This window comes from Elaeis guineensis, chromosome 7, assembly GCF_000442705.2.
Source record: "Elaeis guineensis isolate ETL-2024a chromosome 7, EG11, whole genome shotgun sequence".
NCBI classification, from domain to species: Eukaryota; Viridiplantae; Streptophyta; class Magnoliopsida; order Arecales; family Arecaceae; genus Elaeis; species Elaeis guineensis.
The window spans coordinates 82,865,673-82,886,492 of record NC_025999.2 but is presented as its reverse complement, the minus strand read 5'-3'; the positions used below and the strand labels follow the sequence as shown (position 1 = coordinate 82,886,492).

The window sequence follows — 20,820 nt, the reverse complement described above, 5'->3', positions numbered from 1 at the left end:
CCATCTTTCTCGAAGGCAAGATTCACAAGCTGAATATGGCTCTGGATAAAGAGAGCCAAGGATCCCATCCTTTTTTAGTTTGTTTATCCTGTCCTCTCCAATATGGTCAAGTCTATGGTGCCACAAGTACTTCTGGTTAATTTCATCTCTGGGTCTCTTTTGACCTACGGCACTCACTATTTGCTCGGTTAGGTTCACATTCGCATCAACATGCAAGTGATAAGACTGTCAATTAAAAGATCTCCTGCAACCAATTTATTTCGTAAATAAATAAAATAAATCTTTATTGAAACTAATTTTAAACCTTCTTGTGCTAGCACAGACACGAAAATTAAATTTCGACTAGCTACAGGAACATAATAACAGTCTTTCAAATCTAATCTAACGCCAGACAGTAATCGAAGAAGGTAAGTGCCAATGGCCTCTGCAGCAATCTTTGCTTCATTGCCGACTCGAAGGATCATGTCACCTTTCCTCAACCTCCTACTTTCTATCAGATCCTACATTGAGGTACATATATAAGTACTCGAGCTAGAGTCCAATACCCAACTAGAAGTAGAAGAAATCGTAAGGTTAGATTCAATTACGAGCATACTTTCGGAAGGTTTATCATCCTTTTTGGTCTTTAGGTTCTCCAGGTATTTTGGACAGTTCTTCCTCCAGTGGCCTTTAGCATGACAGTGAAAACACTTTTCCTTTGCCTCAGTCGCCTTTGGACCATCCTTCTTCGGCTTGCTCTTTTTCTTCTGCTTCTTTGCGGATTTAGTCTTCTTCCTTCCAACAAACTTTCTTTTGGAAGAAGAAGTCCGCTCCACAGCAAGAACAGAGCCTCTTGAACTCTTCAAGGTACCCTCCGTTGTGACCAACATGTTGACAAGTTCGGGAATAGTGTAGTCAAGTTTGTTCATATGAAAATTCATGATGAATTGACTATATGAATTGGTAAGGGATTGAAGGATCAGATCCATCTGCAATTTCTTTTGCATATCCAATCCGAGCTTCTCAAGCTCCTCAATGTCCTTGATCACTGTTATACAGTGCTTATGGACAGACTTCTCTTCGTGCATCTTCAGGTTGAAGAGTCTCTTGGACATTTTGAAGTATGCAGTACGGTTCTGCTCACCATACAACTCTTGTAGGTGAGTAATCATGGTCCGGATAGTGGGCATATGCTCGTGCTGGCTTTGCAACTCGTTTCACATAGACGCCTGCATATAGTATTAACCCGACAATCTTCATCCGACCACTTCTCAAAAGTAGTTTTCTGCTCAGCAGTAGGACGGTTTGGCAACACAACGGGATCCTGGTCGAGAACATGGCTTAATTTTTCTGAAGTCAGGACAATCCTGAAGTTTCTGAGCCAGTTTTTAAATTATTACCGGTCAAGCGATTGGTTTCAAGGATGCGAGTAGAGGGTTTGAGGCTGAATGATGGTTTAACTGCAAGAGTAGAGATTCAAGTTAGACTTTGGTACTTAATTTTTTAATTTGCTTCTAGGACTTTAAGATGCAAATAATGACTCCCACTAATTTTTCGGATCTCTCCACTCTTCGAGAAGAAACGAAAATCTTGATGCGACAAAGGATTCCTAGTGGATGCTGCGGTCCCACCGATGACATGCACCTCATTTAACAGTTATTGATAACATGCACATCGATGCTCAGCAACTCTTTGCCCATATGCTTCACTAAGCATGTTGCAGCAATTTGGTCTCTAAGTCATGTTGGTTCACCTAACAGTTATTGCCCACACTTCTTAATTAAGTCCGACCCACTGTTCACAAGCAGGTGCAAGGCCGTCATTGGATCCTCACCTAACAGTTATTGGGTCCAATCCCATCCTTATCCTGGAGCAACTCTTTGCTAATAGAGTAGTTGCGTGTTCCCGATGCAACTGAACCACTGTGACCAGTGAGAACAATCAACGTCGATAACACGTCCGCACATCTACAATGGTGGAAGGCCTATGACTGATCAATCATCATATGACTGATCTAACTGCATGGGCAAACCAAAATGTAAGCAACCTAATTCAAGATCCAATCTTTCAAATTAGCCAGGTAAGTGGAGAACGGTGGGGTCCCCCATTGCCTTCCTTAGACACCAATGAATTGGTTAGGTCGGCTAACGAATCAATTAAATAACCACTCTCATTAACTTGTCTTAGACACCAATAGGTGATTGATCAGAATTGGTTAGCTCAAGCGTATCGGGTTCAAACCAACGAGCCAAATTAGGTCTTTAGGTTAATCGATTTTACATATGGACTCAATCGATTTGATCAACAATAATTGTATGATCATTAACTTAATTGATCTAACTCAATTCAATACTTGACTCGGTTTGACTAATTATTTAATCGAATTAGACCCATATGACTCAAATCAAAAATCTTAGATGTAATCCTATTACATGATCTAATTTTTGATTTTTTCATGACCAAAACTCTCATGCACAAATATAAATTTAGATTCTAAAATCATATTTCAGATCTAAATTTTTGCATTAAAGTAAGTTTTAAAACATAAAAATAATTTGTAAGTTTTAATATACAAACATATATCATATATATGCATGTATAATTAGATCTAAATAAAATTTCAGATCTAAGCATGATGTTTTATATCTCATATACTAGTCATGAATAAGATTAAAAATAAATTTATGATCTAAATATGTAATCATATATCACATATATGAATCAAAATTCATATCATAAAAAATTTAGACTTCATGTATGCATCTATATTTCACATGAACATTAATTAGAACTCTTTCTAGATCAAAATTCAGATCTATGCATGCAACTACATATCAACTATATGTTCTAAAACTAAATCCAAAATTAGATTTCAGATTTGAAGATTCATCCATACATCTCATGTATTAAGGAAAAAATTAATTTTGAAATCTTTTCAAAAATATGTATATCAAAATTAGCATATGAAAATCCATGGCTCTGATACCAGTGTTGGAATTTGAGGTTTGAAGCATGCATATGTGTTTCAAAAACTTAATTTTCTAAACACCGCAGCGGAGAATAAGATTAAAATAATTTTAATCTGAATTTTGCATGCATAAAAATATAAAATTACGTGGATCTATTTCATATGCTGAAATTGATATATGCTGAAATTTAAATTGTGATCAAATCACATATCTTTTTCGCAATCTCTTTCTTCAATCTGGATCTGGAAGAGACGAGACTCTCTGTTAGCCTTATAAATATCCGGCCTCTATGAGTATCCACTCGGGATCAGCCTGGAATAGTCCTCTAAGATCTGAATTTTGATTCTTCAAAATTCAGCTTGTTAAATCTGAACGAAGCCTAGATCGCGATCAACGTTTGATCTTTCTCGTTGATCCTTATCTTCTCTTCCTCTCTAGCCTTTCTCTTTATTTTGTAGTGCTACAAGAGACCAACAACTAGCAGATGAAGAGCCGTCCAATGCTTTGGGCGTGTGCAAAACTTGGGACGCGCGTCCCAAGTTGTATGACGTGGGGATGCCTAAGGAGAAGAGAAAAAGGGAGGAAGAGAGGGCGTGGAGGTTCTCTTGGGGTGGAGAGAGGCTGGCTTGAGTGATCTTAAGACCTTAGGGGAGGTCCTTTTTATAGGCACAAAGATTGAATCCTATTCAATCATATAATACAAGTCCACTTGCATTAGGATTCTTATTAACTTAAGTTATCCAACTTACATTAGGAAGCCATTAGGGCCAACTATTGGAGCCCTTACACCCATAATTAGACATCCTATTTTGCACGTAAGAGGCACCCCATATGAGAACTAAAGACCCTCTAATCAATGGACATGCCCAAATTGAACATTCAAAGTGGCGTCCCATAATAACTATCAACGAGATTCATAAGAGACTTGCACCCTTAATTATGTGATCCATAACCTTAGACACCCAACAATTGGAGTCTCATGAATCTTATTCCTGTAGGTAACTAAGTTAGAATTAACTTATCAAATAAGTAATCCCAACGAAAAGAGGAATTGGATCCAACCATGTACTAGCAAGGTTACCATGAACCCAATGGGCTTCTCTAAACCCAATTGACACTTCATAAGCTCAATTTTTGTTCCAGGCTTAATCCTTTATTGTGTGACCCCATAGGTTCAATTCTATCTGATAGTGAGATATATAATGATCTTATCATTATATCATTGAAACTCTTTTCAATAGATCGGAACAATTCCATTCTAACTCAGCAAGGATTGTCGATCCGGAACAATCCTAATGAGCTCTCACAATCCACCAGTGACATCTAGCAGTATGTCGTGACAACCCAATAGAACTGAAATGAACCTCTAGGTGTAGTTAACGTGTGATTCAGTCCTCTATCGTGAGTCCCGACTAGATGGCAGTCATGGATAAATTATCAAACCTCAACATCAGTCATATGATAGATTTGATTAGCTCAAGTTCAGATATAATTCTATGAAATTCTTTCCATCAATCACTCTACTGTGGCCACAAATTCTTGGACTTAGCTTCTCAAATCCATAGAACTATCCTCTTTATCAAGGTTGATAGATCCTATTTTGATGCGCACCCTACTCCTACAGTGATCAACTGTCATCAATATCCACTATAAAAGTTCATTGAGACCCATGTTTATGTGTCATCAAACTCCAGCAGTTCACTGCGAGCAGTAGTGCTATCTCAAGTCAAAGGACCAGACACACAACTACAACGTCGAGACAATCACTGACGATTGAATAGAAATTCAAGTGATCTCTCATATGGTCACGCTCAGTGCTACTTGTTCTCTAACAATCACCCGCACTCGTCGTCCTATGTCTCTACACAGTAGATTAAAGACCCATCTATCCTGAAGGAAGCGATTTGTGCGTCAGTCTATCCGGATCTGTCACCATTTCATGATGATCCTATGACCGGGAGCCTTTAGGAATTAAATACATGTCTCTAATTCTCAACACCTCGAGAGTATGTATCGAAATTAATTCCATGGATGATTCAAGAACACATTACACTTGAAAAAGAATTTATCCTTTTATTGATCATATCAATATATTAAGTACAAAATTGTGACCTAAATTAATTACAATGTGTCAGCCATATTGGCTTCTAGGATATACATTTAACATACATTCTAGTACCTTAGTCCTTGATCACACCGTTAAAAATGGATTCATGAAATGCTGACATAGTGTAGAATAGAGGAACTTGTTCTCATCCTCTGATTAGATTATTTATTCTACCAACAATACAGGTTCTGAATATTTTGCCATTCTTGTAAGTGCCTCTCACGATGCTGCATCAGTTCAAGGCTATTGATTTTTGACTGATGCATTCTTTTCTCTAGTCATTTTAGCATCTTAAATTTTGTTTAAATAATTGCTTTCTTTGTTTTTTCCCACTTGATTTTTATACTATTTATAATATCCTGCAGGTATCTGGGACCATCAGAAATTGTTGTTTTGAAGCTGATAGTCAATTGCAGAATCTGCTTTTGATGTCAGAGTTTCTATGGCCTGCTCTGCTACTGCCTGTAGCTGGAAATAAGGTAAATATTTATCAAAGTAGATTCTTGACTAGATGGATTTTCTTGTGTGAGATTTCTGGTTTTATGAGGGAAAAACATGAAGCTTGATCACTTTTTCTAGTTATCTATAGTTGTCTTGAAAGGATTTCTGGTGTTGGAAAATATCTTAAATCTGTAGTTAGAAAAGGTAACTAGGTGAAAATACTCCAAAGCTTCAGCTTTGTTGGCAAGAAGCTTTTCTCTCATTTTCAGACACCCTTGTACAGTGTGCACTAGAAAAGCTATAAATAACCAGCCATTGCTTCCTGAAACCAAACTTACTATGTAAGGTGATAGCAAGATTAACTTCTTATCTATTGCTGTGTCAAAAATAGACAGTGTGAATCGTTTATGAGTTTCAGTTTCTAGTGAACTTGGAATCTCAGGTTAGTAGAACGCTGGTGAAGTTTCAAAGTTCCTTTGAGTCTTATTCATGTTTTTAGTGAGACATAGAACTACTGGTCATCACTGGTATTACCAACCAATGTCTACTCCTATTTTTATGCCTGTGTCAAAACTCGAGAGTCAAAAGGATATAAGTCATCAAGAATCTTTCCTTAGGAAGATGCTTTAGCTCTCCAGGTCCTTCAACGGCCTTTACAAACTCCATAGTGGTTCTTCCAGTTGTATTGGAAGTTAGGGAAGTTCGTGGAAATTATTGTGTTTTCAACGAAGCAACTACTCTTTCTGGTCTTAGGTTTGCTTCTTTATGATTGTTTTCCATGTTCACTTGTACTGCCATTCCTTTATTTTGATGATGTTGTTGGTTCCTGATCTTGTAGCTCTTTTGGTGGTTTTTTCTTAAATTAAATTTGATTTTTTTTACACATAGTCATGCTTATGGTTAACTTCTTTGTAGTCTGGCTTATTAGAAATTTTACATCATGTGATATTGATTGCAGTACAACTTATGTCTTGTTCTGGTTAATTAATAACAGGTTTATAGTGAGGAAGATAGGTCAAAAATGCCTCTGGAGCTTGGTAATGCGCTTTCCCATGAGCGGGAACCAGTCAATGATCCAGAAATCCGTAAACAAGCATTGGAAGCTATTTACTTGATTTCCTTGCAGGTCAGGTCACTGATCGTGATGGATATATAATTTATGCTCAGAAAAAAAATATTTTCATATTATGCTACATGTTTGTGGTCATCTCTATGTCTACTTTCGAAGATCTGATTTTTGAGTAGTCAGCATCATCTCAGTCAATTTTTATGAAATTTTCATTAACTTCTGAAGTGGACATTCTTGCTTTCCACTTTGTTAGAATGATTACTTAGTTTGTCTGATTTTTATCAGGGTTTAATGAAGCAGTCCTGCTTGAACATGGTCACATCTGCCTTTTCACATGTGAATAGACACCAAGAGTTGTCTTGTTTAGAAAGCACTGGTAGATATGCGAACTAATAGATGATAGCTGAAATTTAATATGATTGCTAGTCTAACAAATTTACTGTAATAAAGAAGTCCAGTTGGTTGAGACTTCAGATGAGGCTTAACAGAGCTATGCTTCTTCATTCTTCAAAATCATTTACTTCATTCGTGTCTCATCTCAGTGACTCAGTTAAAAGAGATCTGATTTATTTATAATTTTCCCAGGAAGCTGGACGAAGAGCTCTATGGTCTGTTAATGGCCCAAGGATACTGCAAGTCGGGTATGAAGATGAGGAAGATCCAAAAGTAATGGAAGCATATGAGTTGATTGGTTCTCTGGTATTATAACTCAGACTTTTAATTGCAGTGAATCCTATATCGAAGCTCATTTTTGTTCTTTCATTTGGAATGTTCTTATTCTAGAAAATAAAAAATCTTTTTTTAAAAATGGTAGAGGATGGTTGTGAAAGTTCTGTTGTATAACAAGAATTTGTAACATGCAACTTGGATGCTACTATAAATTACAAGCTTTTGTGGAAGTCTTTATTGCTTTAGTTGATCCAATACTGCCCAGAAGATACTCCTTTTATTACTGTTTAAAAGTCATTGAAAGCTATGCAGTTCCGATGTATATGTTTGTATCGTAATGATCTGATTAACTTTGGAGACTTCAAGTAGTGATAGATTTATAAAATCTTTATGACACAATTTTTTAAATTGTTTCCAAGTGAATGGCAGATACCTATGCTTTGTTTGGCTTCTCCCAAATAGGATTATTTTACAAATTCTCTTCATAATATTTGGTTTCTCTGTATGGCTGCAACGAACTTGTGGGGCTTGCTTCATATGTTTCTACTGAAACTTTGTCAAAACTTAAGAAGATCTAAACCATGTACATCATCTTATATGATTTATATTTGACCCTCTCTAAATGTGGGGTTCTTTAGGTTTGGCAAAGGAGACGACACATTTTTAATTCTTTAATATTACCATTAGTCTCACTCTAGCACATGATATAGGAACTCTTACTTTGATACTGGAATTTGTTGATTCATTTACAGCTGTCTCTCTGCTCTTTACGTATCATGTTGCTAGGTCTGGTTGAACATCATGTCTTCGAGTTTCTACAACTTAATTATTGTTGGAATACAATTTTAGATATTTTGTTTCTTTGTTGTGGTTGCTTATTGTGATATTTGCTATTTGTATAAATTATCAACCATCCAATGCTAATGACTCAGAATTAATCCACAAATTGTCTTGAAGGTTAACAAGGTGAACTGAATCCTTCTTTCTTAGAATCATTTTTTTCGTGATACTTTGTCCTGGTATTTTGTTGTTCTAAGGAAGAATCCCTGATTCATGTGCCTTGGAAAATAAGATAATTGGATTTTTGTGGTATTGTTTGCACTCCACTTTCCACTGCTTTGCTCAAAAGAAACCTTACTTTGCACAAAGTTTTATTATACTGCCAGATGGAAGAAGTAATGCCATTGCCTTTAGAAGTTTGCTAACAGATACGTGCTTGTGTGCATCTTGATTAGTGGTACTTTTTATTGCATGCCACAGCCAATTGTGTATTACCTAAATATTATATTTCTAGTTCTGTATGAATACCTGAATTTCTTTCATGTTGACATTGTTTTCAATTATGCTACCAGTTGGTTAGTAATGGTGAAGTTGAACAATCTTGACCTGAGATGTCAAGATGAGCTGCAGAATAATAGTTGATGTAAGGATTCTTGTCAGTTGCTGGTACGCGGAGCCGCTGAGGAATGATAAAGTGGGATAAAGTCTGCTTCTTGTCCATCATTAATGATGCAAAACTGCTTTGTTATGTATATACAGCTTGCAGAGGATCATGTAAAATTCTTTTCACTCTTGTTTTATGCTCCTCTTAAAGGTTTATGTTGCATAATATTTTGGTTTTGCCACTTGCTCTTCACTTTGTGGCACCTTAGACTTCAGCATTTTCTGTGGTTTTGTTTGGCTGCTAACTAATTATTGTAAAGTCAAAGCATTACTGTCAGTTTCTTAATGAGCAGTTTTGAACACCTTGGTTCCCGTATATCTTTTTCTTAATCTTACCCTGGATATCGTTAATAAACTTAAAATACTTATTGTAATCAGTAAAGGGTGCCAATTGAGTTGGTAAAGTCTCCTTTGTTGATCCGAGAGACTTTAGGTTCCATCCCTCACCGAGTTGGCTGGGCCTGTAGTCCTCAAAAAATTACGAAAATTAATTTTGAGTTTAGCAATTACACAAAAGAAAATAAGAGATTGAAGGAGCCGTTAGGTGGCATCCGAATGGAATGGATTTTTATTTTCAATGGCATGATCCGATTGAATCACGGTGAATATCGAATTGCGGTTAAATATCAGGATGTGAACAATTGTTGAATGTTCGGGCACGATGTTTAAAAATGATACTGATTCATTGATTTTCATGATATTGAAATACATACTCATTAATTCATCTATATAACGAAGAAAATTATTTATTCATCCCAATTCAATCCGTATCGAACATAGATTAGGATCCTATGGCCACATCTAGGAAAGGTAAATGCATCAGATCACTCCCCTCCAACTTCGATTTTTTTTTTTTTTAATAGCAAAAAGGAGCACCTCATACCATATAAAGCAGGCTCTCTCTCTCTCTCGCTCCCCCTCCCCCCCTCCGAAGCATGGCAAGAAGAAACCAAATTGGCCGCATGCATGCCCAATTTAAATCTATAGCTTCATTCTGATCTCATCTTAATGAGAGACAAGCGAGAGATCGCCACCGGGAATGATGCTGCTAACAATGTTTCTCTGAAATACCTTATTTTATTGGTTTTATTAACGAATGGCGTTAATCAAACAAAAAGTAGCGTACCGTCCATACAAAATACTGTCACCAAATAACTCCGTCATATGGAAATTCCCCACTAGGCTGCTGTAGAAGTTTTGCTTAGGTCTTGCAACGTGTCAGTGGCAAAATGAAACTGGGTTAAAGTTTTGCTTCATCCACGCAAGAAACGTAACATGCATTTCATGTTGCAGATAATGAAATCTTTTATCAATGGTGGAAACATTTCTGTTAAACAAACCGGGCATTACTAGAGAAATTAACGCACAACCATATTTCACCTGCCCATACTCATGGGATCCAGCAGGGCATCAGCGGTTGTCAACCACTCTTCAATAATTTAATCTCTCAACAGCCTGATTACTTTAAGGACTCTTCCATTGTGCCAGCGAGACTCGGCTAAACAGCTCTGGTGTCAAGTTAACAGGGATTCAGCAACAGGGCATGAACCTTGAGTGCTCTAGATAGAACAGGTTCTTTGCATGCAGCCAGGAACTCCAGTCACACAGGCTTCTCCCACGGCCCAAGCTCACCAAGGGTAGCAAACAATTTCTCCAGGTACCATAAAAATTGCATAAACAATGGGACAGAGACAGTAGAGGGCACCGGCAGTGGCATGATTCAATTTGGTGAGTAGATGAAATATAAACAGGGTATGAAAAAGGAGGTGCTCCAACAAGCCAAATTAAAACCAAGAGCTAAACTTCTTCCCCCATCTGGATGCCAGGTAGATCACCAGGGTGTCTAAAGGAGGTAAAGTTTGTCGTCACAATCTCGGGTAAAAAATGAACTGGTGCCCAGGAAACAACCAAAAAATATAGAACAGACCGTACATCCAAGGCGCACCTACTACCCTCATAGTCTCATGTCCCAGCATAAATAAGCAAAGACCTCTTTAGTCGCCATCCTCTATACATTCTGGCACTTCTGAAATGCTAGCTTCACTGTGCCAGAGAAACATGCTAAGAAGCCAAAAATAGAAGAGAACAATGAATTAAAAATTAGCTGTCATCTTCATCAGCTTGATCATCATCCTCGTCTTCAAAGTCGGTGTCCTACAGACAAATAGATCAAGAAACAAATCAAATACAGTCCTGTGGCCATTCTAGATGTTAGCAGTTCTTTGACTGCATTTTAACTGCTAATATAAAGCATCCAAAGAGAGGAATGCCAAGGGGAATAATTTGGGTTGCCTCCAATGTCAAAGATTCCATTATTCTGCATTGACAACAGCACATAAAGCTTCATTTGTCCGCTTGAAGAATATAAGTAGTTTTATGATACCATTACAGTCCCAGTTAAGTAGTCACTTCATTCTGATGTCCGCTTATACTGCCAGTCAGCTTAGGCACTTCAAGTAGTTCAGTAAAGGTAAAGTTCACCTCATGATAAGAAGATGAAAACAATTCAACACCCTTGATGATAAATGGGGAAGCAATACAAGATACAACAACACAAATGACTAGATACCAGTCTCATATGGGGCCCCAATATCAACCATCTCATACGAGAATTCACAGAAAGTTCTGAGAAAGAAGGGGAAGTTCAAATACATAGTAGCACCTGAGATGTGTTCCCGTTTCATGGGTGAATGTTTATGTTAGATAAACGTTGATCCATAAACAACGAGTTTAGACAACTAATTTGCTAATGTCGAATTCTTTGATTTGCCGAACTGTGTTTCTTTTGACCTCGATAGAATATTGAAGGACCAAATAAATAATGACTTCAGATTGTATTGTCAAAGAGTCTGGACGTTTTCAGGAACTAGTGACTAATTCAATTGTATTGCTAAAGGGTAATGGGTCCATGTCTACATTTGACCAGATGTTGAAGATATCTAGACTCCAATTCTGTTGGGTGGGGAGATTATATTATTTACTGAATTATGGAAAGAAGACCAAGAGGGATCAAAAAGGATAGTATCAAATGTAACATAGATATGAGCCAGAAGGAGAGTCCAAGTCATGGTTGTTTAACTTCACTTTCCCCTATCTTTTTTCCTTAGCTGATTCAGATTAGGTGTAACATTTAAAATAAAAAAAATGAATTTTTACAGTTATTTGAGGTTAAGTCAGTCAGCACTGCATACAAAGTAGAAAAACATATATCAAAGAAAATGGTGGGAATTCCACATAATAAGTTTTGGCGTTTTGCTTTATTGAACTGAATTTATACTTTAAAGAATAGGAAAGATCAGTTCTTTTTAAGGTATTATTTTTGCTTCAGAATATCAAGGCATAATTAATGGTTCATAACAAGAGAACAGAAAACAATGATGCACAATATTTATTGATTCTGCTTCATTTTATCATTTATCTAGCTTTTTAAGTTTAATTTTACGGTGAATAAGCTGTTCCTTTTTAAGATTGCTATATAAGGTGACTAACAGTCCATCAAGTGTCTAGAATTTCTAGATTCATCTGACATGTCAAACTTACTCAAAAAAATTTAAGGTGCCCAAATTTATTTACCTGTTGACAAAGAGTTAGAAAACCAGAAGAAGCTAGAATCCAGCAAAGGTCGTTCCACTAAGAGAATTAAGTGCATTAAACAAGTAGCAATAACCATGACAAGAAACATTTACATAACTACCTCTTCATCATCTTCATCCCCATCAAATCCTCCTCATCAGCCTCCTGCACCGGCAAGGGATAAAAGCATATTAAATCTTGGGGTAATTCTCTCTCACTGTCTCATGAAATTTCACATGTTCAAATGCACGTTGGACCTGAAATTTATTTTCACTAAAATAAAGAGATAGAAATCAAACTCTAATTAGTTTAACTATCAAGTTCCATAGCTCCAACTGGTTCTAAGCTCCAAGTATTAGAATGCTAACTGTCTCTCTTAAGAGTTTGCAAGAGTTGTTTGCTAAATTTTCCTTTTTCTTGGCTCTGGTTGGAGTTTCTTAATTTAGCATTATTTGCTTGAATATACAAGTCCCAGTAAGAGAATGCCACCCAGGTTCAGTGCAAACTCGAAATGGAGATAATGCATCCAATTGGAAGGTCTTGAATTTTATGGATTTTGTGCCAAACTCAGTTGAGAAGCCTCCCTCTAAGTTACCTGAAAAGAAAGACAGAGAGAGAGAAAGAGAGAGTTGCCTCTAAGGAAGAAGGAGAAGAGAACAGGGACAGAAAACATTAGGAGGTGGGGAAGACAAAATAAAGAACCAAAAAAACAGCAATGAATTGATAATTCCATTCATTTTTCTAACACAAACATTTTCATTCAAGTTCTAAAGAGAAAAGAAATCCCAATTTCTTAATAATATCCATTCATTCAATGATGGATGGCTAAGATTAGGTCAAGAAATGTTAATCAATTCCATATATAGACAACAACTAACTTCTTGTATGATCCTTTAAATCAAGAATTCCAGAATTTTAGGAGGCCTAATAGTAGGCATGCAGTTGTAGGATCCTTTAAAAACCCTTCTTCTCTTTCATTTTGAAATTATTTCAAATATCAGTTTAAAAAGAAAAGGTTGAGGATCCAGATTCTGAACTGAAGAGGATCCAAGCTCTTTGGAAACCTCCTCCAAGAGAGCTTAGGTGGAAACACCTTGGGATTCAATAATTAGGATTTTAAGTCAAAGAAAATTTAATGATCATGATAGCATCTAGACGAAAATGACAATGATGCTATACAGAGGACGGAAGTCTGGATAGAAGATAGATCTAGAAAAGCAGGATATAATGAAGTGATATTGGAGTCCCAATATGTCAGTTAAGAATTTCCTATAAAAAGGAGAACTGTGTTATTAAGACGGTGAGGAATTCTATCCAGACACAATGAGGTTATAAAAATTATTTTCATTTACTATGACCTAATCATCAAAACCTAGTGAATTTAAATCTACCCATATTTTGAAGTTGGTAGATCATGCTGCATAATCTGGATTTCCAATTTATATGCCCTATCATATATTTCACACATGTAGTTGCTACCAATTATTTTGTAGCAAGTTGAAGCATAGGTAACAGACCACCAATATATATGAATTTTGATTTCTAGGCATTTTTTGTAGTATAGATCATCTTCAATGCTTTGCATCTTCAATTTTGATGGTCTACCATTGATTTCAAAATTGTTGAGCTTCTCTTTTGCAAGAAGTTAATCTAAGTGTGCGTGTGTGCGTGCGTGTGTATCAACCACACTTAGAGTAGATCTGGTCAGTTTTGATGGATGATAGAATTTCGATGTGATGATCCAAAAAATTGGATATGATTTACTATCTCAAAACTTCTTTGTGGACCAAAGTTCATATGATTGGAGATCCCTAGCTTGCACATCAAGCGGTCAAAAAGGGGCATTGTATCATCTTATTTAAACTGTTTATTTTTTACCACTCGATACAAAAGCTCGGGGTCTCCAAATCACATAAAATTTTGATCTATAAGCAGTTTAAAGATAACAAATCATATCCAATATTCGGATCATTGATGTTGGCCACCCATTGTCTCTGAGGATTGACCAGATTCAACTTCAAATCTGGTCAATTGGATTCTAGTCCACCTCATACAAACACAATGAACTTACCAGTGCAAAAATAAATCCCAGGTATCAAAACAAGCAAACGTAAGTAACAACTCACACTATTGAAGTACTTCAAAGGATTGGGCCACAAATCTTCCTTTATTATCTCAGCCACCTGCACATTTATGACCAATAAGATGACTTTCACACTGGATTTTTAAAAAAAAAAAAAATCAGATGAAACATCCTACAAGCAAATATCTAAAAAGAAAATAGGTAAAGCTGGCTTGATTCAATCTACATTAACAACAAAGATCAGCAAGATGAAGGACAGCATATCATACGATCATAAGCCCATATGTTGTTATCATTAAGTATCACATCCTATCTGAATTATGAACTGTAAAAATTTGCTTTAAGTGAAGCAGAAACAAGAAAGGATGATCTGTCCAGTTACAGCTTTCAAAAACTTGCCTCATCAGAAAACCCTTCTGAGATACTTTTCTGCTGAGTTTCACCAAACCAGCTAAAGAAACTGGATCATCAGATAAAATGGAAGAAATAAGATACAAGTAGCATAAATTGCATTAATATGTTAAATTAATGACTAACAAGGTTAATTGTTGTATGAATAGTGAAATTCACAAGCCAATTGTGTGTATGTGTAAGTTCTTGTGTGCAGCAAGACATTGAAAGTTGTTCAAATATTATGTCAACCATCTTCCTTGTTTTCTCCAAGTCAATAGTCCACACCATCAACAGAATCTTTGCACAAAAAGTGCTACAGATAAAAAAAAAAAAAGTCAGTAGAATCAAACACGACAATGGCACACAAAAATTCAACACTCTCATGCTCTTTTCTGATAATTCAACTATTGCAAAGAATTGTTCAATAGGTGGATTCATCATTCAAATCATCTTTATAATTATATGGCTCTTCACTTGTACCGGAGCATACCGGATCCAAAGCAATATGGAAATGAGGGATGAACAAGGGAGGAAAAGAGAGAAAAAGAGGGGAGGGGGGGGAGGAGGAAGAGAGAGGAAGAAAAGGGAGGCAGATGAAGACGTCAGCAGTGGTACCAGATGGCCACGGAGGCCCTCGGAGGGCCGTTGTGGCCTCCCGAGCTCTGCGAGAGGAAATGAGAGCAGAAAGAGATACAAAGAGGGAAGAGTGAGAAGAGTGAAGGGAAGGCGGCGGGATGCCACCAAAGGTCCACCATGGCGTCGGACGGCCCAATTTGTCCGCGCTCGTTGTGGGTTCGAAACAATGGCAATGCTAAGTGAAGCCAGTAAACCCATTGTTAGCTCCACTGTTTATCATAGTTTTTTTAAAAAAGCGATGAAACAGGAGCGTCATCTCTATTTCGAACCCATGGCGACTATGGGACCGATTTGAGCCGTTCGACGACCACATGGCGGTCCTTCGACAGCCTCCCTGCCGCCTTCCCCCTCTTCCTCTCTCTTCTCACATCTCGCAGAGGACTACGAGCCCCGAAGGCCTCGACGGGCCACCATTGGCCTCTTTCTCTCATTCCCTCTCCTCCTCTTTCTCTTTCTTCCTCTCTTTTCTTCTCCCTCGCTCCGTTTTACTGATGTTCCAAATCGTATATCCGAACCACACCGGTTAGCTGCCGGTACGATTTGGCATGCTTCGAACCATTTGATTCAGGATAGTTCGGCAAACCATACTCAAACCCTTTCAACTCAATTTTGTTAATGATTAGCTTTTTCTCATAATCATAAGCAACTCTGTTTCTTTGCCCTTTTTCCTTTCTAACAATTTCTTAACCCTTCCTTAATGGGTGGCACCTCCTGTGGGTTATGATTCTTGAATGAAATCCACATCCCCCTCTCTCTCTCTCTCTCTCTCTTCATTTGAGTTTTTGTGTCACATGCATCATGCATAAGGAATTTGGCTTTTCATATAAGTGTATTAAATTTACATCTCTCACATCCATTCATTTACTTTAAAGTTGATTTTTAATCTTTGGTTCTTTTTATAAGTTCCACCCTTTGTTTAATGTAAACTTTTACAATGAGGCCCTTGTCTTTACAAGATATTTTCATTTGCATTTTCTTTTGTCCCCTACACCCTGCCCTCTACAACAAAAAGGGGGTGGGGGTCATTCCTAGATCCGTCTTTGCTCAACAACCAATAGGTGGTGATTAATAGAATTGGGAATACAAAGACACTTGCATGAAACAAAAGGTATGACAATCCAAAATTACTAACCGCATGCCCCTAATGAGTAGCATGTCCCAAATTATTAGCATTCCTCATAATGCACTAGAATGCTATGTTCCATCTCCCACATATAAAAGGTTGGCAGCCAAATATTAATCAATGACCAGGCATAGACTGCATCCATTGCTACTTTCCTTGGCAATCAACCTAACAAATAAGCAGAAATCAACCTTGCCCTTATATTAATGAAATTTGCATGATGCACTAATTTCACCCAGCAATGCCAACAAATGGGCCATGTTGTCTTTCTTTGTGCCTATGAGACTCTCGTGGCAAGGGCAGCACACCTTGATTCCTGCCTACAAGGTCCAAAGTTTCAGATGACTAGAATCAGAAACCCTCCATCAGACTTCCTACAGAACTTGTGGACTAGGTTCATAGATGTCCCAAAGTCGATAATGTAGCATGACAACATGAATTTTTCTATATCGAAAATACATTATCCCATATGTTCAAATTCTTCAGTTTAAATTGTCCCATCATGTAGCTCTAAGCAAAGCAATATAGAGTTACACTAACCCCATTATTGACAATTCATGTAAGAACTATATTATTTGTAGATATCTATGAAAAAATAGTTTTGCATCCAATGATCCCACAGAAGAAGGCTAAATAACATGGGGTCAGAAGCATTTGGAATTCCATTGGTAGCCAAAAGTCAAAAGTATAGATATAAACAGGGTAACCCAAAACTTCAGCTATACCAATTATATGTCACCATATCAATGCAGCAAATTTTATAGCAGTTAAGCTACATGGATAAATATCATTACAACTGCCCAAAAAAAAAAAAAAAACAAAAAGATAAGCTCAGTAATATTACTTTGTGTTAAGATAGAAACAAGGTAGGTAGGGAGATTAAAACCAACCTCTCCTCAGGAAGGGTCGTTTATTTCCACTCTTATCATAAGCAACACCATTTGCAGTATTCTTCAAATATAGTGGTGAAGAAACATTAGTTGTGGCATCCACATCAGGTCATAAGTCAGAATATATACCACAATGTTCTTGAAGGGATTGTCCTTACCATCCCCTTCTTCCACCCGATTGTTGTACTAATTATGTTAGTTGTTCCTTCATCAAAGAAGGCATATGTCTTTTTAAGGCTTGTATCTTCAAAATAAGGGTTGGGGGAGAAGTTCTGAACATCACAAAAACCATATTAGACAAAACAAAGCAAGTTACTGAACACATTAGATCACAAAGGGAGTTAATATCAGCTAAAGCACGAGCAGATAAATAAAAAGAACACCCACAATAGTTATGGAGTAGCCTGACTTCAAATCTTTAAAATCTTCCACATCTAACGATTCCAGATACTTGAAAATCTGAATCTCCAAGAATAAAGTTATGGATAAATGTGGATCAAGATTTAATTGCAGTATGAATTTCATGGGCAGTAGCATAATCCATAAATAAAATCTAAGGATAGTATGAGCGAAATTCGAACTAAAATTTGCACATATTTGACTAATGGCAGCAGACTTTTTGGTCCTCTTCGCTCAGAAGATTGCTAAGTGCCGGATGGCTCAGAAACTGCAAAGATGAGTAAAAACTAATTGAATGACAATTTGTTCAATTACCGATAGCAATTGAAACATAAATGCAGATGGAAAACATACTGCAGTCAACCAAAAGTCTGGAATAGATTTGATGATCTCATTCCGTTTCCTATAAATAGGTCTGCGTATTTCATTATATTTCTGTTCCACCTCCAAAACTTTATCACTTGCTTCCTCATTGACCTATAAAACACAAAATTAGAGAAGCACAAAAGGAGGGAAGAAGATGTGTTTATTATTAAGGTATTTGGACCTCTGTGTTCCCTCAAAAATGAAAAGTCAACGCTAAATTGGCCGGCATTTGGCCGTAAGAATAAACATTAGGCGCATGCATTCACGGTCCACAAGAATATAAACATAACTAAAAAAAGAATGGTGGTCATTTACGAGCAGCAGACATACCCAAGAATATTATCCGGTGGGTGTTTATCCTTTCTGAATAAAGGCGGCAACTTTTAGATGTCAAAACTATAAATTTAACGAACTCTTTTTTCGTGCAAGCACATACAAAAGAAATTCTTAATTAGAAATCTTACTTCAGCAACAAGAGGGCACTATATAAACTGATTTCATTCTCAAAATTACGCAATTTCATGGCCGTCTAAAAATCTTTCATAAATAATTCCAATTGTTAAAAATACACAGACCATCGCCTATTAACACAACTAAAATACTACATACTCTCATAAACCGAAATTAAGCAAAACTCTCTTGGTAAAGAAATAAATTCATCGAACCGACGCATCAAAAAAGCAAATTTTAATTAAAAAATCATGATTTCCTCACCAAGAATCATCAGTTTTTAACCATCAGCCATCAAACTGAAGCGAAGAGGAAAAAAATAATAAATCTCGAAAGTAATTCTCTTACAAGTAAACAAATATCTACAATTGATAGGTCAACAATTCAGCACAGGTGCTCGAATTCCTTCCAAATTCTCCCTTCAAGAATGGGAAAATACAAAAACAAGAAAAGACAAAAATGTGAAAAGCATTCGAAGAAAACAGAGGCCATTACCCTCTCGAGCTCGTCCTGAATCTCCTGGAGCTTCTCTATCGAAAGCACGACTCGCCGCCGATGTGATCAGAGTCCTCCTCCCCTCGCTCCGCGAACTTGGCCTTCTTCCCCTTGTCCACCACCATCTCTCCCAATCCCCAATGAAACCCTAACCCTAATTCGCCCGCACCGATCACCGTCAGCCGCGAGTCTGTCCGTCAGAGAAAGCTAAGTAGGAGAGAAGGGACGGGGGTTTTGGCCAACGGAGTGAAAGAATCGGCGAATCGCTTTCGTTTCCTTTACTAAAGTCGGAGACTTTGGGTATAATCTAATATTTATAGGGTCCCTTGGGTGAGCCGAGGGTCCGGTCACCCTCAGTACGGCGGTGTGCGTCTTTTTCGTCCACGCGGCGCGGACGAAACGCATGAGGAACGGGGGAAGGGCTGATGGTGAGTAGGCGAGAGTGACCGCCTTCGGGGTCCAGGCCGGGCCGCTTCGTGTTAGTTCCCAGCGGGAGATATTTAATTCCTGGCGGACCTATTGCCAGGGCTCCACGGTGGGGGTGTCCGCGGCAGGTGGATTGAGGTGGCTTTTCATCGGTGCGGGCGGATATAAACGGTTGCGATTCTTTGTACAATTAAAAACATTTTTATTATTATATAATTTAATTATTTCAACTTTCAAAAACAAGATTATCTTATCTATGTTTATTCCTTCCGTATGGGTGCCTGCTGGTTCATCAGCGATATTTAGGCTGGTAAAATATAATTCGATCTATCAATTAGATCCATATTCGATCAGATTTGATTAAGCTAAACGAATTTGGATCATAAACGATAATCGTTTAATAAATAAGTCGATTTGAATTTTAGATATCTGATCCGTTTAACTGTTTAATATTCAGTTGAATTGAGTCAGATAATTATTTAACATGTTTAATCTGTTTAATCTATTTCTGACCCATTAACCGAACATGTTTAATCCGTTTAAGATCTGTTTAACATGTTTAAAACTTATTTAATCTGTTTCTGACCCATTTAATTCGGTCGTTTAATTTGTTTAATCCGTTTAACTTAATTTGACCTATTTAATAAACGAGTTAAATGGATCGGATCGGATTACCTGTTTAATAAACAATCGGATTCATATTTGAATTTTTGACCTGTTTAATAAATAGCTCGGATTTGATTGACGATTTTTTGATCTAACCGTATTGATCCGATCCGATCTGATTGCCACCCCGGTGACGTTAGATGTGTGCTCTTTTTTTTTTGGTAACATAGTTGTGTGCTCATTTGGTGATGACATATTGTAAAAGATCATCTATCGCACAACTTGCAAAGCATTCCAAATCTTTTTATTCTTTTATCCATATAAATCTCAAAATATACCTGGTATATAACCCCCAATTGATATCCCATGCAAACATCAAAGCACATTGAACCTCTTTGTCATCCAACTGCACAAATTTGAAAGCTTGACTTAGAGTTAAAAATCGCATACTGCATAAATTTAAAGCATATCGGCCTCTTCATTCATCTACTTGCATAGATCTCAAAATAATAAATTTTTTAATAAAAATTTATATTTTCAAATAAAATTTATTATAATATAATATAATATTTAAATATAATAAAAATATAATATAAAATAATTTTCTGATATTGGCCAAACAGTTTTGAGAAACAACTTTAAAATGGAGCTTCTCTTAGAGTTTTTGGGGCTTTTTCAAAAATCAATGAGCATTTCTCAATAT

General features: G+C 36.9%; 2 protein-coding genes across 2 annotated transcripts in view; one reads left to right on the top strand and one right to left on the bottom strand.

Moving 5' to 3' along the window:
• The window catches only part of LOC105048796 (uncharacterized), a 23,122-nt gene extending 14,143 nt beyond the window's left edge, over positions 1–8,979 (top strand). Inside the window, exons 5-8 of the mRNA XM_010928243.3 lie at positions 5,421–5,534; positions 6,491–6,622; positions 7,151–7,264; positions 8,587–8,979. Coding sequence (XP_010926545.2) covers positions 5,421–5,534; positions 6,491–6,622; positions 7,151–7,264; positions 8,587–8,619 — 393 coding nt within the window. The 3' untranslated portion in view covers positions 8,620–8,979. The remainder of the gene's footprint in view (positions 1–5,420; positions 5,535–6,490; positions 6,623–7,150; positions 7,265–8,586) is intronic.
• A 1,002-nt stretch (positions 8,980–9,981) lies between these two features.
• On the bottom strand, positions 9,982–19,383 carry LOC105048797 (NAP1-related protein 2). The gene is given in 13 exon segments (XM_010928245.2): positions 9,982–10,831; positions 12,372–12,400; positions 12,403–12,415; positions 14,377–14,433; positions 14,733–14,793; positions 17,376–17,391; positions 17,394–17,436; positions 17,534–17,647; positions 17,763–17,834; positions 17,992–18,042; positions 18,129–18,251; positions 19,086–19,135; positions 19,138–19,383. Coding segments are annotated over 13 exon segments (756 nt in total). The 5' UTR covers positions 19,211–19,383; the 3' UTR covers positions 9,982–10,777.
• Positions 19,384–20,820: the final 1,437 nt, after the last annotated feature.